The following is a 15951-nucleotide window of genomic DNA, read 5'->3' as shown; positions in this document are numbered from 1 at the left end:
CACATATGCATATTAGCATGGTTGTGTGTGTCTGTTAGCTATAAGGACTAAGAACAGTAGATGATTAAACAAACCAACTGCATTAAGATTAACAGAAAGTATAGTATTTGACTAATATTGGATATAGGGTTGTCCAGTGATTAAAAAAATTAAGTGATAGTGTGATTTATGCTGTTAACCAATGATAGATTTAAATATTTTCAGATGTTTTCTACATTTTCAAATAAAATTGATTTAAATTACACAGAATACAAAGTGTACAGTGCTTACTTTATATTACAAATATTTGTACTGTAAAAAAGGTATTTTTCAATTCCCCCATTACAAGTACTGTAGTGCAATCTCTATCATGAAAGCTGGACTTACAAATGTAGAATGTACAAAAATAACGGTATTCAAAAACAAAACAATGTAAAACTGTAGAGCCTACAAGTGCACTCAGTCCTACTTCTTGTTCAGCCAATCGCTCAGAGAAACAAGTGTGTTCACATTTGCAGAACATAATGCTGCCCACTTTTTGTTTACAATGTCACCTGAAAGTCAGAACAGGTGCTCGCATTGCACTGTAGTAGCCAGTATTGCAAGATATTTACATGCCAGATGCTCTAAAGATTCAAATGTCCCTTCATGCTTCAACCCCCAATCCAGAGAGGGTGTGTCCATGCTGATGACAGGTTCTGCTCAATAATGATCCAAAGTAGTACAGACCGACGCATGTTCATTTTCATTACCTGAATGAAAATCATCATCAGATGCCACCAGCACAAGGTTGATTTTCTTTTTTGGTGGCCCAGGTTCTGTAGTTTCCATATCAGTCTTGCTCTTTTAAGACTTCTGAAACCATGCTCCACACCTCGTCCCTCTCAGATTTTGGAAGGTACTTCAGATTCTTAAACCTTGGGTCGAGTGCTCTATCTTTAGAAATTTCACACTGATAACTTCTTTACGTTTTGTCAAATCGGCAGTGAAAGCATTCTTAAAACGAACATGAGCTGGGTCGTCATCATTCAAGACCGCTAATACCCGGATTCTGCCATATATTTGATGTAAGAGAGCCAGAGACATACAATTCTCCCCCAAGGAGTTCAGTCACAAATTTAATTAATGCATTTTTTTAAACAAGCATCATCAGCACAGAAGCATGTCCCCTGGAATGGTGGCTGAAGCATGAAGGGGCATACAAATGTTTAGCATATCTGGCACGTAAATACCTTGTAATAACAGCTACAAAAGTGTGAATGCCTGTTCTCACTTTCAGGTGAGATTTTAAGTAAGAAGCGGCCAGCATTATCCCCCAAAAATGTAAATAAGCTTGTTTGCCTGAGCGATTGGCTGAACAAGAAGTAGGACTGAGCATACTTGTAGGCTCTAAAGTTTTGCATTTGAGTGCAGTTATGTAACTCCCACCCCACCCAAAGAAAAACCATTTCTAAATTGCACTTTCACCATAAGGAGAATGCACTACAGAACATGTATGAGGTGAACTGAAAAAATACTATATCACTACAGTGCACACATTTTTAATACAAATATAAAGTGAGAACTGTACACTTTGTATCCTGTGTTGTAACTGAAATCAATCTATTTGAAAATGTAGAAAAGCATCCAAAATGTTTAATAAATTGCAATTGGTATTCTATTGTTTAACAGCATGATTAAAGCTGGGATTAAGTGATTTTTAATTGCTATTAATTTGAGTTAATCACACAAGTTAACTGCAGTTAATCAACAGCCATAATTGGATGGCATTCCATGCTTTAAGTTATAAGAGATACAGCTCCAGACAGTTAATCAAGACAGTTAATCTTTAACACATCAGCCTTTTGACAACCAGGTCCCAACTTTAACATGGTTTAAGTGTATTAAGTCTTCCCTCCCCGCTTAATAATTGTGACACTGCCCTACCAAACACACAGCCATGAAAAATGCATCATGGACTGTGAAATCTGGTGTCTCCCCCCGGGAAAGCTTGTCTTGTGTGTGCTTTTGCCCTATACTATACAGATTTCACAGGGGGAAAACCAGCATTTCTCAAATTGGGGATCCTGACCCAAAAGGGAGTTGCGGGGGGAGGGGGTCACAGACTTATTTTAAGTGGATCAGGGTTTTGCCACCCTTATCTTTGCACTACTTTCAGAGCTGGGCCGATAGAAAGAGGCGGCGGCTGTTGGCTGGGCACCCAGCTTTGAAAGCAGCACCCCACCAGCAGCAGTGCAGACGTAAGGGTAGCAATACCATACCATGCCACCCTTACTTCTGCACTGCTGCCTTCAGAGCTGGGCAGCCAGAGATTGGCAGCTGCTGACTGAGGGCCCAGCTCTGCAGGCAGTAGCACAGAAGTAAGGGTGCCAATACTATACCACACCATCCTTACTTCTGCACTGCTGGTGGCAGCTCTACCTTCAGAGCTGGGATCTCAGCCAGCAGCCGTCACTCTCCAGTTGCCCAGCTCTGAAGACAGCACCACCGCCAGCAGCAGCAGCCCAGAAGGGCAACAGTACTGCAACCCCCTCTACAATAACCTTGCAACCCCACCCACAACTCCTTTTTGGGTCAGGACCCCTATAATTACAATACCATGAAATTTCAGATATAAATAGCTGAAATCATTAAATTCTAAAAATCCTATGACTGAAATTGACCAAAACGAACCGTGAATTTAATAGAGCCCTAGACATGTCTTTGAAAGTTGAGAAAAAGCTTCAAAATTCTCACTGATAGTCTGTTGGTTTTTATTGCATTAGAAACCAGAGAAGTGTTTGTGCTTCTCCAAGACATATGGTATTAACCGTACAAAACTGAAAGTGGTTTCAGTAAGTAATGGCTAGCAACAGCCCAAGGACAAAAGGATCGCACTGCATCAGAGCTTCTGTACAGGAAACCCTGCACTGGCCAAATCTGGTCGATGTCACATCATTTTGGATATTTTAAAGATTAAATAAAATTGTGACCTAAAGTCACTTTATCCAACCTGGAGTGCCTGTTTTAGACTAGAGTGCCTGCTTTTCTTTAAATATTAATTTAACAGTGTACACAAAGTGAAGAAAGCCATTGAGCTATTGTACATAGGTGACTAAGTCACTCAAAACCCATAGCCCAGAAGCAAAATAATTATCCTACAGGAACTCTGTACCTTGCAGAGGATCTTTATCTCCCACTGATTTAGGACATGTCTATGCTACAAATTGTGTGTTAAGCAGAGCTCTGATCCAAGGTGTAAGTGATATAAGCTGGGGGGTACAGTTTCTTTCACAGAAGAGGTGTTGATACCAAGTGTGGTGGCACTATGGGTAGGTATCCGAGTGTGCCACCATGCTGCACTCCAGCACAATGTCTTTTGAGAAGTTTTTGGAATGTGTTAGAAAGAAATGACTGACCCAAGGATCTCTGGAAGCTCAAGGTCAAGTTCCCAGCATGCAACTTTCTCCATCCCATAATGCCATCCATATCCCATATTTTTATTGAGGTTTTTTTTAAAATCCCACTAACTCCCACAGCATTTTTGCTGTCTCCCATCTCTGACAGAGGCACAGAGCCTACAGACTTAAACACTATTCTCATGAATGCTGCAGACACAGGACGCACGATTCTCCTATATTTGCAGATCACAGGAAGAATCACAACAATGGGAGACATGACAATTTCTCTGAGGACAGCCTGCTGAGCGACACAACAAAACAATTCCAGGGGACTGGCGCTGTTCAGAGCAGTTGCATATGGTGGAATGCTGCTTCTGAGCCTGAGAAAGGAGCACTGACTGGTGGGATCACACCATAATGAAGGGATGAGCAGTGGCTGCAGAACTTTTGGATATGAAAAGCCATATTTCTGGATCTGTGTGCCAAGCTTTCCCCAGACACCAGACCGAGAGCAGCATTCAAAGTGGAGAAGCAAGTGGCGACTGCACTCTAGAAGCTATGAGAGAGCAACATCTGACCACCACCAACCTGGGCCCAAATTCAGTGACCTAGAAACAAGACTTACCATCCACTTTCCAGTACTGAGCCATGCAACCCCCATAAACTTGTTCTAGATTTAACTTGTTTGAACTAATTAGCAAGGGCAGACTAGGTTTGAATACTTATTTAAAAAGTAAGTAAAGTCTAATTGTATGTTTTACAGACAATTGACATTTCTTCCTAAAACTTAGTACTGTGCAAGTACAGTGATTAAGAGTTCACCGTTCGTCAAATTGCAGCCCCTAAAAAATGTTCATTTATAAGACCATTACCATGAGTGTTTAATAAAACGTGCAGCTCAACTTCAACTGCAGCACAAATAGTACTTGTAGTGTATTAGGCATGTTCATTACATTTTCCACATGCTTAAGTTCTCATCTACCAGAGATTTTACTTTTAGAGCCCAAGTGTCTATTATGTGTGTCTTACAAAGTATATTTTCAGGTACCTATAGAGACTGATGCCAAATACCACTAAGGATAATTACATTTCAGAAAGGTTTGGGCAATTTCCAAGAGAAATAGGTTGCATTTTGATTGGAGAGTTATTTGGTAACATAGAAGCAACTGATTTTTCGTTGTAACCCCCACTGAATTGCATAGCTTGAACCTATTGTCCTACCTAAATGGCCATTAACCTCAGCATTAGCTCACTGTCAATCTTGTTTCAAGTATACTGTAGTACAGTACTAATCCAGCTGGACTTCTGCGCTCTTGCAACAAAGGTATTCAGTGTCAAACTACCACAATCTAACAAATTATAGCTGGAGCAGATAGTGCTACCTATGGTTATAGTTGGCAAATACTTCCCATTTTAAGATCCTGTTTTTAGTTGCTTAAAAACTTAACTAAATTTTAACTACTTAACCTGAAGTTTCCCCATGCTGGCTCTCTGCCTGAGGCCAAAAAAAAAAAATTTAAAGTTTCAGCTAAAATGGTCAAGTAATTTCCAAAAACAAAATTAGGGGAAAATACAATAGTTCTCACAACCGTTTCATTCAGAAGCTCTAGCCCATCCATGGTTTGGAGCAAGGACTGGAAGTTGGAAAGGAAGAAGTTTGCCTTGTTGTTGGGACAAGAGCTTTATGCTGTCCCCACGAAAATTCACTCAAGTTATGAATCTGAAAAATTTGTTCGCAAATGCTCAGTAGACTCGTTAGAGTTTGACAGACAGCATCTCAGGAGAACTTGTCTGCATAGTACATGTTCCAGCACAGCAGGGGCTAAGCACAACTTTCCCTAGAATTGCTCTTTCTGGCACCAAGGGGTTGCTGTGGTGCCAGGCAACAAAACTGAGAGCAGGGAGACAGTCTATCCCATACTCTCCATGCTCCTGCTAATAGAAACCAGGCTGCCTGGAAGAAGAAGCAGCCTTATTTTTTATCCAGAGGTGTAATGAGAAGGTTAGGTGGGTGTATAGAGAGCAGAGGAGGGGGGTCTGGATCACAGATTATACACCCTTGTGCCCTGAGCCTATCCATGTCTCCATTTTAACTCTATCTGCTAATTTTCAGGAGCAAAGATTATGAGGGAGCTTTAGTTTTAACCTCACCTACTAACTTATTAACTATGAGCTGCCTTGCCCTGCTAGGATTTTACCTCATTAGTTATATATTAGCTGATGCATTAGCACACCTTTCTGCCTAGTGAAGTCAAGGCCTAGTGTAGTTCTTCCCACCACTCCCTACCCCCCTTCCATCTGGCAGCAAGGTTAAGTTGCCATGGTTGATGGTTTCACTAACACCCAATAGGTTGTGATCTCAAGCAGCATCAGAACGAAGCTGAGACAGTTATGAGCCACAAAGCAGCAATGACAGCATGTAGGCATCTGCAGAATCATTAAGACACAGCCTTGCCTTACATTTGGATTACTTTCCTTTGAAAGTGTTATGAACTTTATTGTATTTTTTTTTCATTCTATAGTCCTGATCAAAAACACCGAATCCCATAGCACAGGGGTTTTCAAATTGTGGGCTGCGACCCGGTACCATGGCATGGTGGCTCTGGTCAGCTGCTGATTGGGCCATTAAAAGTCCCGTCAACGGTGCTGCATGGCTAACACAAGCCATTTCCTACCTATTCTGATACTGTGCTGTCCCCGGAAGCGGCCAGCAACAGGTCCAGCTCCTAGGCAGGGGGCTATGGGCAAGAGCCACATGCACACCTCCACCTAGGAGCCTGACCTACTACTGGCCGCTTCCAGGGCGCAGCACAGTCTGTGGTGCCAAGATATGCAGGAAGCCTTCCTTAGTACCCCCACTACGCTGCTGACCGGGAGCCACCCAATCTCCTGCCCCAGCCCTGAGCCCCCCCAAACCAGAGCCCCCTCCTGCACCCCAAATCCCTCATCCAGGCCCCACCCCAAAGCCTGCGTCCCTCCCACACCCCAGCCCAGAGCCCCCTCCCATACCCTGAACCCCTCATTCCCAGCCCTACCCTGCAGTCTTTACCTCCACTCCACATCCCTCTGCCCCAGCCTTGTGCCCCTCCCATACCCCAAACCCCTCACCCCCAGCTCCATTGGGTTGCTGGCATCAACAATTTTCTTCAACTGCATCGCCATAAAGTTTGAAAACCACTGCCACAGTAGTATGCACAATTTCCTATGCTGCCACACTACCTGCCTCAATCCTGTACTGGAGAGGTGTAAAAGGACAGTTTAGACTGCAACTCCCTTCCATATCTGACCACTAATAAGATCGCCATGAAGGATGCCAGTTTTGCTGGTTGTTTCTGTAATATGGACAGATACCCAATAACCTCTCATGAGCTAAACTCCTCATGCAACAGTGAGATACAAGTTAGTTTCCAGCCTAGATAAGATTTTAACCAAGAACCTGACAATTCCATATCCCCAAACCAATCTCTCATCCTGAAGTAACTTTCGTATTTTGTGATCTGAAGTAATAACTGTTAAAGCAGGATACCATGTAAGTTTCAGTTGTACAAACCCAACTTTGCAGCAGGAATTTGTTTGAATTCCTATGCAGGCTTGTGGATCAGTTTAAGTTTTGTGGCAAGTTTTCAAGCTTAAACCTCAACATTTTTTACTGCTTGTTTTTCCAGTAAAGTAACTGAAGCTAGGGATCCCACAATGATTAGAGTTTGGTTCTTTGAAAATAGTTTACTGTATTAGTTCTAAAAAAAGTGTGTAGAGTAAGTCTACTCAAACCAAGATCTCCTTTACTTCCCTTACAAAAACTTTTACTTGGGTATACAAGCATTTTGCCATTTCCTGTAAAATACAGTTAGCATTTTTGCAGTACATGCTCTTAGTTACAAGAATTATCTACAATAAACTTCAGTGTACACACAGGCCACAACCAGTTTACTAAAAGGAGGATTTGGGGAATCTTAATCAACCATTCTATACAAATCAAATAGCTTTTTGTCAAATATGGCATATCTTACTGTTTAAAGCAAAGAAGCAATTTATGCCTTTTAAAGTACAAGATTACCCATGTAATCACAAGATCACTCCAAGTGATTTAAAAAAAAGACTACTGGAATACTTCACCACAGAAAGGGAGGAGTCTTGGATAATGTTTCTTGCAATACAGTTTCTGAATTGCTTGCTAGCTACAGAGAGACCTGTAATAAATGGCCACAGACTCAGAACATAACTGTGTAGGGATTTTGAGTTGCTTCTGCAGGGAAAACTGTCATGCTACATTCCTCCTACATATATGACCTTGAAGGGTACATTTACATGTACTATACAGAGAAATTAGAGGACATTACCCTCTCTTGGAAAGCAGCTGTTTAAAACATATACAGCCCTAACAGTATTACTTAAATATCCAAAGCTGGGCTTTTATGTAAAAAGCTAGCCTGAAAAGGTTTTCAATTTTTTTTCTGTTTACATGAGCAGCTCAGATCTGTCTTTGATGAAAAACTGACAGGGATAAGTAAAATGGTGACATGAGCCCAGGGTGAAAATTCAGTAATCAAAAGGAAAGGATTACTCATTGTTTAAAGCTTGTTCTCCTCCCTGCCCCCTTTCAGATTTTGGATTAAGGGGGCCTTTCATTTTTACACCCCAACCTTGTCAATTAAGCAGAGAAAGCTCACCATAAACATCTGAGACCTCACAGAAGTCCTCCAATAAAACCAGAAACCCAAGACTTTACAGGCCTAACATTTACAGTTAAACAAGCAGGAAAAATTTTACTCTCATTCAGATTCTTTTCTAAAAAAGGGGCACAGAGGGACTAGCTTTTTAAAAGTCTTAAGACTTCATAAAACAGGAAGTTAGCAACTAAGGAAGAACAAGGCAAGTCTGCAGAAACTACAGACTTCCTAAATATCTTGACATATTTCCCAGATTAATCTAATTTAAGGAATCCTAACTCTTTCACATTGCCGAGAGCCTTTATAAAGTGAGCCACAAGTGACAGACTGCAACCATGAATACTGCCACATGTCCTTCTGTACAATCCTGAATGCAGTAAAAATTCATGTTTCTATACAAATGTTTTAGTGTGAAACTTTAGCTGCATACAGGGTCAATCCCCTGCTTAATTTTACTCCCTATGTTACTACACATCTCAAAGGTTTAATGCTCTTGCCCAAAAGGGAAATGAGATGTCAAGAAGCTACAAAGGTTAAGCTTATGGTAGTGTATGTGCCTGAACTGCAGTAGCGTTGGGAAGTTTATCCTGAGAATGTGTGTCTCAAGGAGTAACAAACTAGTTTCTTTCAGAATGCGGATGCACTCATTCATTTCTGTTAAAATCAAGTGAGTAGATACTAACTCTTTAACTGAGCACAGTACATCCTCATGTTCAACAGAGTATACTTTAGGGGATAAAAATCTCTTCAATCTTCAGTTCCACATGCACAGCTGACAAACTAACTTCCAGCAGGAAAGGTGTTCAGAACCAGAATCTATTTGTTTGAGCTCAAACTAGTTCGTACATTCAAATAAAAAAAAAATTGCAACTTCCACTCCTTTGTCTTACAAGGAAAGTAACCCAAGCTTAAGTCAGCCAAAATGTCACCTTAGCCACACAAGATTTTCTTTTTTTTTTTTTTTTTTGGGGGGGGGGGAGGAGGGGAAGAATCAAGGTGGAAACAAAAGCAGTGACTTTAAGCTCTAACCAGCCTTGTGTCACCGCAACTAACAAGCCAGACCCGAATCTCCCCTTCAGGAAGTGCGTAGATGTACTGACATCAATGTGACTGAAAGGTCAAACTGACACCAACTCTGCCCACTTTTAACTGCTCAAAACTCTGCTTCAGCTTCTGGCTTCATAATTATTATAACTTTAATCCTCCAGTAAAATTTTAAACTTCCAGATTAACACTCCTGCCATAAGAATTGCAATCTTTCTATAGCATCTTTCACAGACATTTCCTCACTCTATGGAGCACTAGATACAGAAAAACTTATGTTAGTGGTCACCTGTTGATGACTAATATTAAATCCCATTCCTTGTGACTGCTTCTATTATTCACACCAATATATATCCAATCTGTTAAATTTAAGGTTTAATCTTAGAGACATAACCTGGCCATACTGGTTAGAGCCACACTGCATCCAGTGGTAGCCCAGATCACTCTTCCTATTAAAAAAGGAGATTCAACCACACTGAAGTGTGCAACCTCCCTTTCCTTTTATGCCCTTCCTCTACTACTCTTGCAGCATTCTGCATGCCTCATTTGCCACTACCCTATGTCTATATGATGATGAAAGCATCTACAGCTATAGGCACAGACACCGGGAGGTCCTCTTTGGCTAGAGCAATCCTGGGTACCACTGTGTCCACAGCATAGCCCACACAAAGATTTTTAGGCACAGTTCAATTCAGGGACAGCTGATGCAACTTGTCTGACACCAGTAGGCACTGGTACCTTGTCTGTGGTAGCTCTCCCATTGGAGAAGCCCCAACTGTGGGCAATTTCGGGGTGTGGGGGACGAGAAGGGCTAACACAAACAGGGTGCAAAAGTCCTGCTAGGGCAAGCTATGCTCAGGCTTATTCGGTTTCTGCAAGTGAAGCTAAAGCCAAGGCGGGTAAGAGGCGATTTCTTGGAGCCCCCCACCCCACGTGGTCTAGTCACGTGCGCGCCCCCCCCCCAATTCTGCAGAGCTGCCCCCGCTCCCCCCCCCCCCCCCGAGAGGGGAGGGTTCGTAGCCAGGCCCAGTAGTTCCACAAAACCGTTAATCCTTGGCGCGAGGCCGGGGAGGCGAGAACCCCCCTCGCTTCAGGCACACGCCCCCGGCGCCCCTCCCCACGCCACATACACACGTGCGGGGCCTGAAAGCGGCGCTCCGCCCTGGAAGCCGCTTTTACACACAGCGGGGGGAGGCGCCTCCCCTGCTGAAGCCAACGGGGACACCAAGGGGGAAGCCTGGAGGAGCCGCCGCGTCTCCTCCCATCCCCGGGCACGGCAGGGGGGGAGGCGCGAGGCTGTCCAGCTGGGAAAGCCGACACAAAGGAGTCGGTCCGACACCCTTTCCCCCCGGGGGCGCCGCCTGGTCCCTTGGTCAGCAGCGCCGCAGGAAGGGGGAGCCGGGCTGCTCCTGCCCCTCACGTTGCCCTAGGCCCAGCGAGAGCGAGTAAACAAAAGCCGCAGCCAGCGGCTCGCATGGCCGGGCAGCCTGGAGCGCCGCTCCGGGGAGCACAAAGAGCGCGCGGGGGGTGGCGGCAGGTTTGGGGGCACTCCCGCCTCACCTGCTTGCCCCGGTAGAAGAGGCGCTGCCGCTCGGGGCTCACTCGGAAGCTCTCCTGGATCTTCTCCCGCAGACACTCTATCTTGGTGAGGCGACTCAGGTCGTCGATGGTCTGGGTCTCGGTGCCGTCTATGGTGCGGACCTGGATCCACATGGTGCGCGGCCGCCCACCGCTCGGGAGGCTGCCGGTCGCGGCTCCCGCCCGCTCTCCGGGGGCGTGAGCGCCTCTGCCGCTTCTTTGTTTTGGCTCAGTGGGGCAGGATGGTAAACCCGCGGAGCAGCCCGAGCCTCCCGGGCCGACGGCCTCGCTCACAGGGGCGAGGAGACCAGACCCCCGCCCCCGCCGGTCCGAGTGCGCCCGCAGCGACGTGTACGCGAGGCCGCGAGCTCCCTGGTGCAGCACAATGAGTAGAAGCACCCTGAGCGAAGCGCCGCGGCCAGGTCTAACGGGCACCGCCGGGAGCCATGTCCGAGCCCCGGGGAGTGTTTACCAGCAGCTGCCGCTCTCACATGGAGGTCACGGCGCCAAGGCTGATATCGCGAGAGTCTCCCGCTCCCTCTCCCCCCCGCCCCGCCGCCTTAAAGAGACCACAACAACAACATCGAGGAGACAGGGCCGGCTCCCCCCACCTCCGCCTTCGCTACCCGCAGGGCCCCGCCTTACGCCCCGCCCCCAGCCGGCCCCCTTTTCCCGCCTTGGGTCTGACGGGCTGAGGGTTCGCGCGGTGACGAGGTGTAAGGGCAGATCTGCAACCATCTCCGCGGGGAAGGGGAAGAGCGAGTCTTTCGCCTTGTCAGGGCGGGAGCAGACTCTGCGTTGTGGGGCGCTCGGGGCCTGCGGCTTGTCTCGGTCCGGGGGACCGAGACCTGTTAGGGTGCATCTCAGCTTCATTGTTAAAGGAAGAAGGTAAGGGCAGGGTCTACACGGATCCTGCACCCAAAGCTGTGCTAGCAGCACAGAAAACAATTGTTGCCTCGTGACACTAACACCAAACTCCTCCAGACCCCTGCAAGGCACGACTAAACCATACCTCAAACACGCAGACCCGATGCCTGGATCCTTCCAGAGTCTGGTGGACCCGAACCCTCCAACGTTCTCACAGAGATAAAGAACAGATAAAACAATTGTGAGACCACCACTAAATCTGGACCCAGAGCCGCAAAAACCTGGAGTTAGCCAGCTTCGTGCCCCGAACCCACAAATCCCACTGACTAAACACAAAACAAATCTAACTGCTCTTGTTATACAGGGAAGATCTAGATCCTGACTCATCCCAGCACAACAGCATAGAAGAAAGAGGATTCTGGCACCTAGATCCAGCTTGCCAAATTTTGGGCCCAAAACTCCAAAGAGAACAATTTTAAATAAAGAGCAAGCCTCTCCTGCTTCACTGGAAAGCTAAATAAAGAGCTAGCTGCTCCTACTTCACAAATCTGGACCCTAGTGTATCCTGACCCAATGCACAATAAAAATGTATCTGGCACCTGGATTCAACAGGATACAGAATTTTGTGATATCGTTCACTGTGGAAGCACTGAGGTCTATATGTTCTACAGGGACTCAGAGCAGCTTTACTTGTACTCTGTGAGATAAAATTTGGGGATTGCGCTCAGAAATTAATAGACTATGATAGGATTCAGGTGTTAAAGATGTTTTTATGGCACTCTTACATTGGAATGAAAGCAAACATTCCTGCATGTCTAATTCCGGTTCTAACCGGACTCCCACTGTGGCCTTGACCAAGTAATATAGGACCTGATTTACAAAAATGCTGAACACCTGCAACTGCAGTTGAAATAAGTGGGAGCTGCTAGTGCCTATACTTCTGAAAGTCAGCCCCTTGCCTTTTGCCTTCATCTCTAAAATGATTATGACAACACACAGGGGAAAAGGCTTATTATATAATTCAGTAACTGACCCCACTACAGCATACATGGTCCAAGCATTAGGCACCTCAAGCTCTAGCTTTCTGGGGGTCCCTGTAACGGTCAGGGCTCACACCTGCAGCACCTCCTTCTGGTCATCCTTGGGAAGTAGCTCTTCCAGCCTCCAGAGCACCATCTGCAGGCCAGAGTCCTGCTGCCACTGGCTCCCCCATGTCCCTCCCGGACCACAGTGCCCCTTTACCCAGGGTGCTGCCCCTGAAGTACCCCACAGATTTGGGTCTCCCCTCCCCAGGGAACTCCTGCCCTCTATCCCCACCTCACTTCAGTCTCTGGCCACTCCCAGTTCTCAACTAGCCCCCATTCCCTGGCACCAATTGTAGTGTAAATGCCACTTATCATAGGCAAGGGGGGGGGGTTGGATCTGCTGCCCCGGCCTACCCCTTGGGCTGCCCTCTACAATCCCAGTACCTATTTAGCCTTCTACTAGGCCTACAGCCTGGGGGGTTTCCAGGCCAGAGCTCCCCAGCTCCTCTAGCCTTCCCCCCAGCCCTGCTCCACCTCAGGTACTATAGTACACTCCCCAGCAGCCAGGCCCATCTCCCTCTACAGCTAAAGGAGACTCTCTCTCTCAGCACTTGGCCCACACCCCTTTTATAAGGGCCAGCTTTGGTCTGTTTGGGGCATGGCCATAGCTGAGGCTGCCTCCCAATCAGCCCAGCTTTTCCCATGCCCAAGCCCTCTCCCAGGGCTGTTTTAAGCCCTTCCAGGCAGGAGCGGGTGACCATCCTGCTATGGTCCCCATTAACACTACCACATGTCAGGTAACAGGTTTTCTTTACTAGAGAGACCAGAAGTAAAGGGTGCAAGTACTGTAGGAACAGTTGTTTTAATAGTTATGACCAAAGAGAGATACAGCCACCATTCTCTCATCCTAACCCTTAGAGGCAGTCCAGTCCAGGAGTGTGAGTCAACAGAGTTCCAGTATAACACCTCCACATCATTTTCTTTTTCTGCAGGTTACAGCCCTGTGTCCTCCTGAAGCTACTGCTTGCCTCCTGCCAGCAATAAGTGTCTCTCTCCTCCGGTTTAGAGAGAAAAGAATCCTGAAGGTAAACAGGAGGGTGAAACAGCTAGGTTGGTTGGAAACAGGGTCAGTATTCTGAGGAAAACCTTTGTGGAGATCACAGGATCAGTTTGCTCATGAGGGGAACATAGGATCAGTTTTTCTGGAAAGACTGGTGACAGAGGATTCATTTGCTCAGAGATCATGCTTGGGGATCCATTGGCTGGTCAGGCATGTTGGGGATAGAGGATCAGTTTGTTGGTATCAGGGTTGCTGGATGGGAGGATCAGATCTCTGAATTGTCATTCACAGACAATGAATTGGACTGTTGTGTGGAATATTGCTTGATGGATTTAGTGTGACAGGATGGATTAGATGCAAGAAGAGAAACCATTGGAAGGGAAGATGAAGAGTGGTAAAGAGATTTTATTGGGAGTCTGTGAGGGGAGATGAGAAGAGACAGTTGATTTAATGGAAGAAGGGAGCTAATTAGGGACAGAATATCTTGATGGGGCTGGTGGGTGCTCATTGGCAAATGATGTACTGATGAAGGAAAAAATTGGCTGAGGAGTACAGAATATACTGGGGACTGAAGCAAAAGCAAAAGGTGAACATAAGAACGGCCATACTGGGTTTGACCAAAGGTCCATCCAGCCCAGTATCCTGTCTACCGACAATGGCCAATGTCAGGTGCCCCAGACGGAGTGAACCTAAGAGGTAACGATCAAGTGATCTCTCTCCTGCCATCCATCTCCACCCTCTGACAAACAAAGACTAGGGACACCATTCCTTACCCATCCTGGCTAATAGCCATTTATGGACTTAACCTCCATGAATTTATCTAGTTCTCTTTTAAACGCTGTTACAGTCCCAGCCTTCACAACCTCCTCAGGCAAGGAGTTCCACAGGTTGACTGTACGCTGTGTGAAGAAGAACTTCCTTTTCTTTGTTTTAAACCTGCTGCTCATTAATGTCATTTGGTGGCCCCTAGTTCTTATATTATGGGAACAAGTAAATGACTTTTCCTTATTCACTTTCTCCGCACCACTCATGATTTTATGTACCTCTATCATATACCCCCTTATCTTTTCCAAGCTGAAAAGTCCTAGTCTCTTTAATCTCCCCTCATATGGGACCCATTCCAAACCCCTAATCATTTTAGTTGCCCTTCTCTGAACCTTTTCTACTGCCAGTATATCCTTTTTGAGATGAGGAGACCACATCTGTATGCAGTATTCAAGATGTGGGCGTACCATAGATTTATATAAGGGCAAAAAGATATTGTATGTCTTACTCTCTATCCCTTTTTTAATGATTCCTAACATCCAGTTTGCTTTTTTGACTGCTGTTGCACACTGCGTGGACGTCTTCAGAGAACAATCCACGATGACTCCAAGATCTCTTTCCTATTCAGTTGTAGCTAAATTAGTCCCCATCATATTGTATTCATTGTTGGGGTTATTTTTTCCAATGTGCATTACTTTACATTTATCCACATTAAATTTCATTTGCCATTTTGTTGCCGAGTCACTTAGTTTTGTGAGATCTTTTTGAAGTTCTTCACAGTCTGCTTTGGTCTCAACTGTCTTGAGCAGTTTAATATCATCTGCAGACTTTGCCACCTCACTGTTTACCCTTTTCTCCAGATCATTTATGAATAGGTTGAATAGGATTGGCCCTAGGATTTGACCCTTGGGGAACACCACTAGTTACCCCTCTCCATTCTGAAAATTTACCATTTATTCCTAACCTTTGTTGACTATCTTTTAACCAGTTCTCAGTCTATGAAAGGATCTTCCCTCTTATCCCATGACAACTTAATTTACGTAAGAGCCTTTAGTGAGGGACCTTGTCAAAGGCTTTCTGGAAATCTAAGTACACTATGTCCACTGGATCCCCCTTGTCCACATGTTTGTTGACCCCTTCAAAGAACTCTAATAGATTAGTAAGACATGATTTCCCTTTACAGAAACCATGTTGACTTTTGCCCAGCAATTTATGTTCTTCTGTGTGTCTTACAATTTTATTCTTTACTATTGTTTCAGCTAATTTGCCCGGAACTGACATTAGACTTACCTGTCTGAAATTGCCGGGATCACCTCTAGAGCCTTTTTTAAATATTGGCGTTACATTAGCTATCTTCCAGTCATTGGGTAGAGAAGCTGATTTAAAGGACAGGTTACAAACCATAGTTAATAGTTCTGCAATTTCACATTTGAGTTCTTTCAGAAGTCTTGGGTGAATGCCATCTGGTCCCGGTGACTTGTTACTGCTAAGTTTCTCAATTAATTCCAAAACCTCCTCTATGTCACTTCAATCTGTGACAATTCCTCAGATTTGTCACCTACAAAAGACAGCTCAGGTTTGGG

The 15951-nt window shown here is 45.3% G+C and overlaps 1 protein-coding gene across 3 annotated transcripts in view; it reads right to left on the bottom strand.

Moving 5' to 3' along the window:
• UHRF2 (ubiquitin like with PHD and ring finger domains 2) overlaps positions 1-11165 on the bottom strand; it is a 179199-nt gene extending 168034 nt beyond the window's left edge. Inside the window, exon 1 of one of the 3 annotated variants that reach the window (XM_075128768.1) lies at positions 10634-11165. In XM_075128768.1, coding sequence (XP_074984869.1) covers positions 10634-10786 — 153 coding nt within the window. In that variant the 5' untranslated portion in view covers positions 10787-11165. The remainder of the gene's footprint in view (positions 1-10633) is intronic. The other 2 variants (XM_048851776.2, XM_048851774.2) reach the window with 2 other exon arrangements.
• Between the last annotated feature and the right edge of the window lie 4786 nt (positions 11166-15951).

This window comes from Caretta caretta, chromosome 5 (genome assembly GCF_965140235.1).
Source record: "Caretta caretta isolate rCarCar2 chromosome 5, rCarCar1.hap1, whole genome shotgun sequence".
Classification (NCBI taxonomy): Eukaryota; Metazoa; Chordata; order Testudines; family Cheloniidae; genus Caretta; species Caretta caretta.
This window is presented reverse-complemented; position numbering and strand designations above follow the sequence as displayed.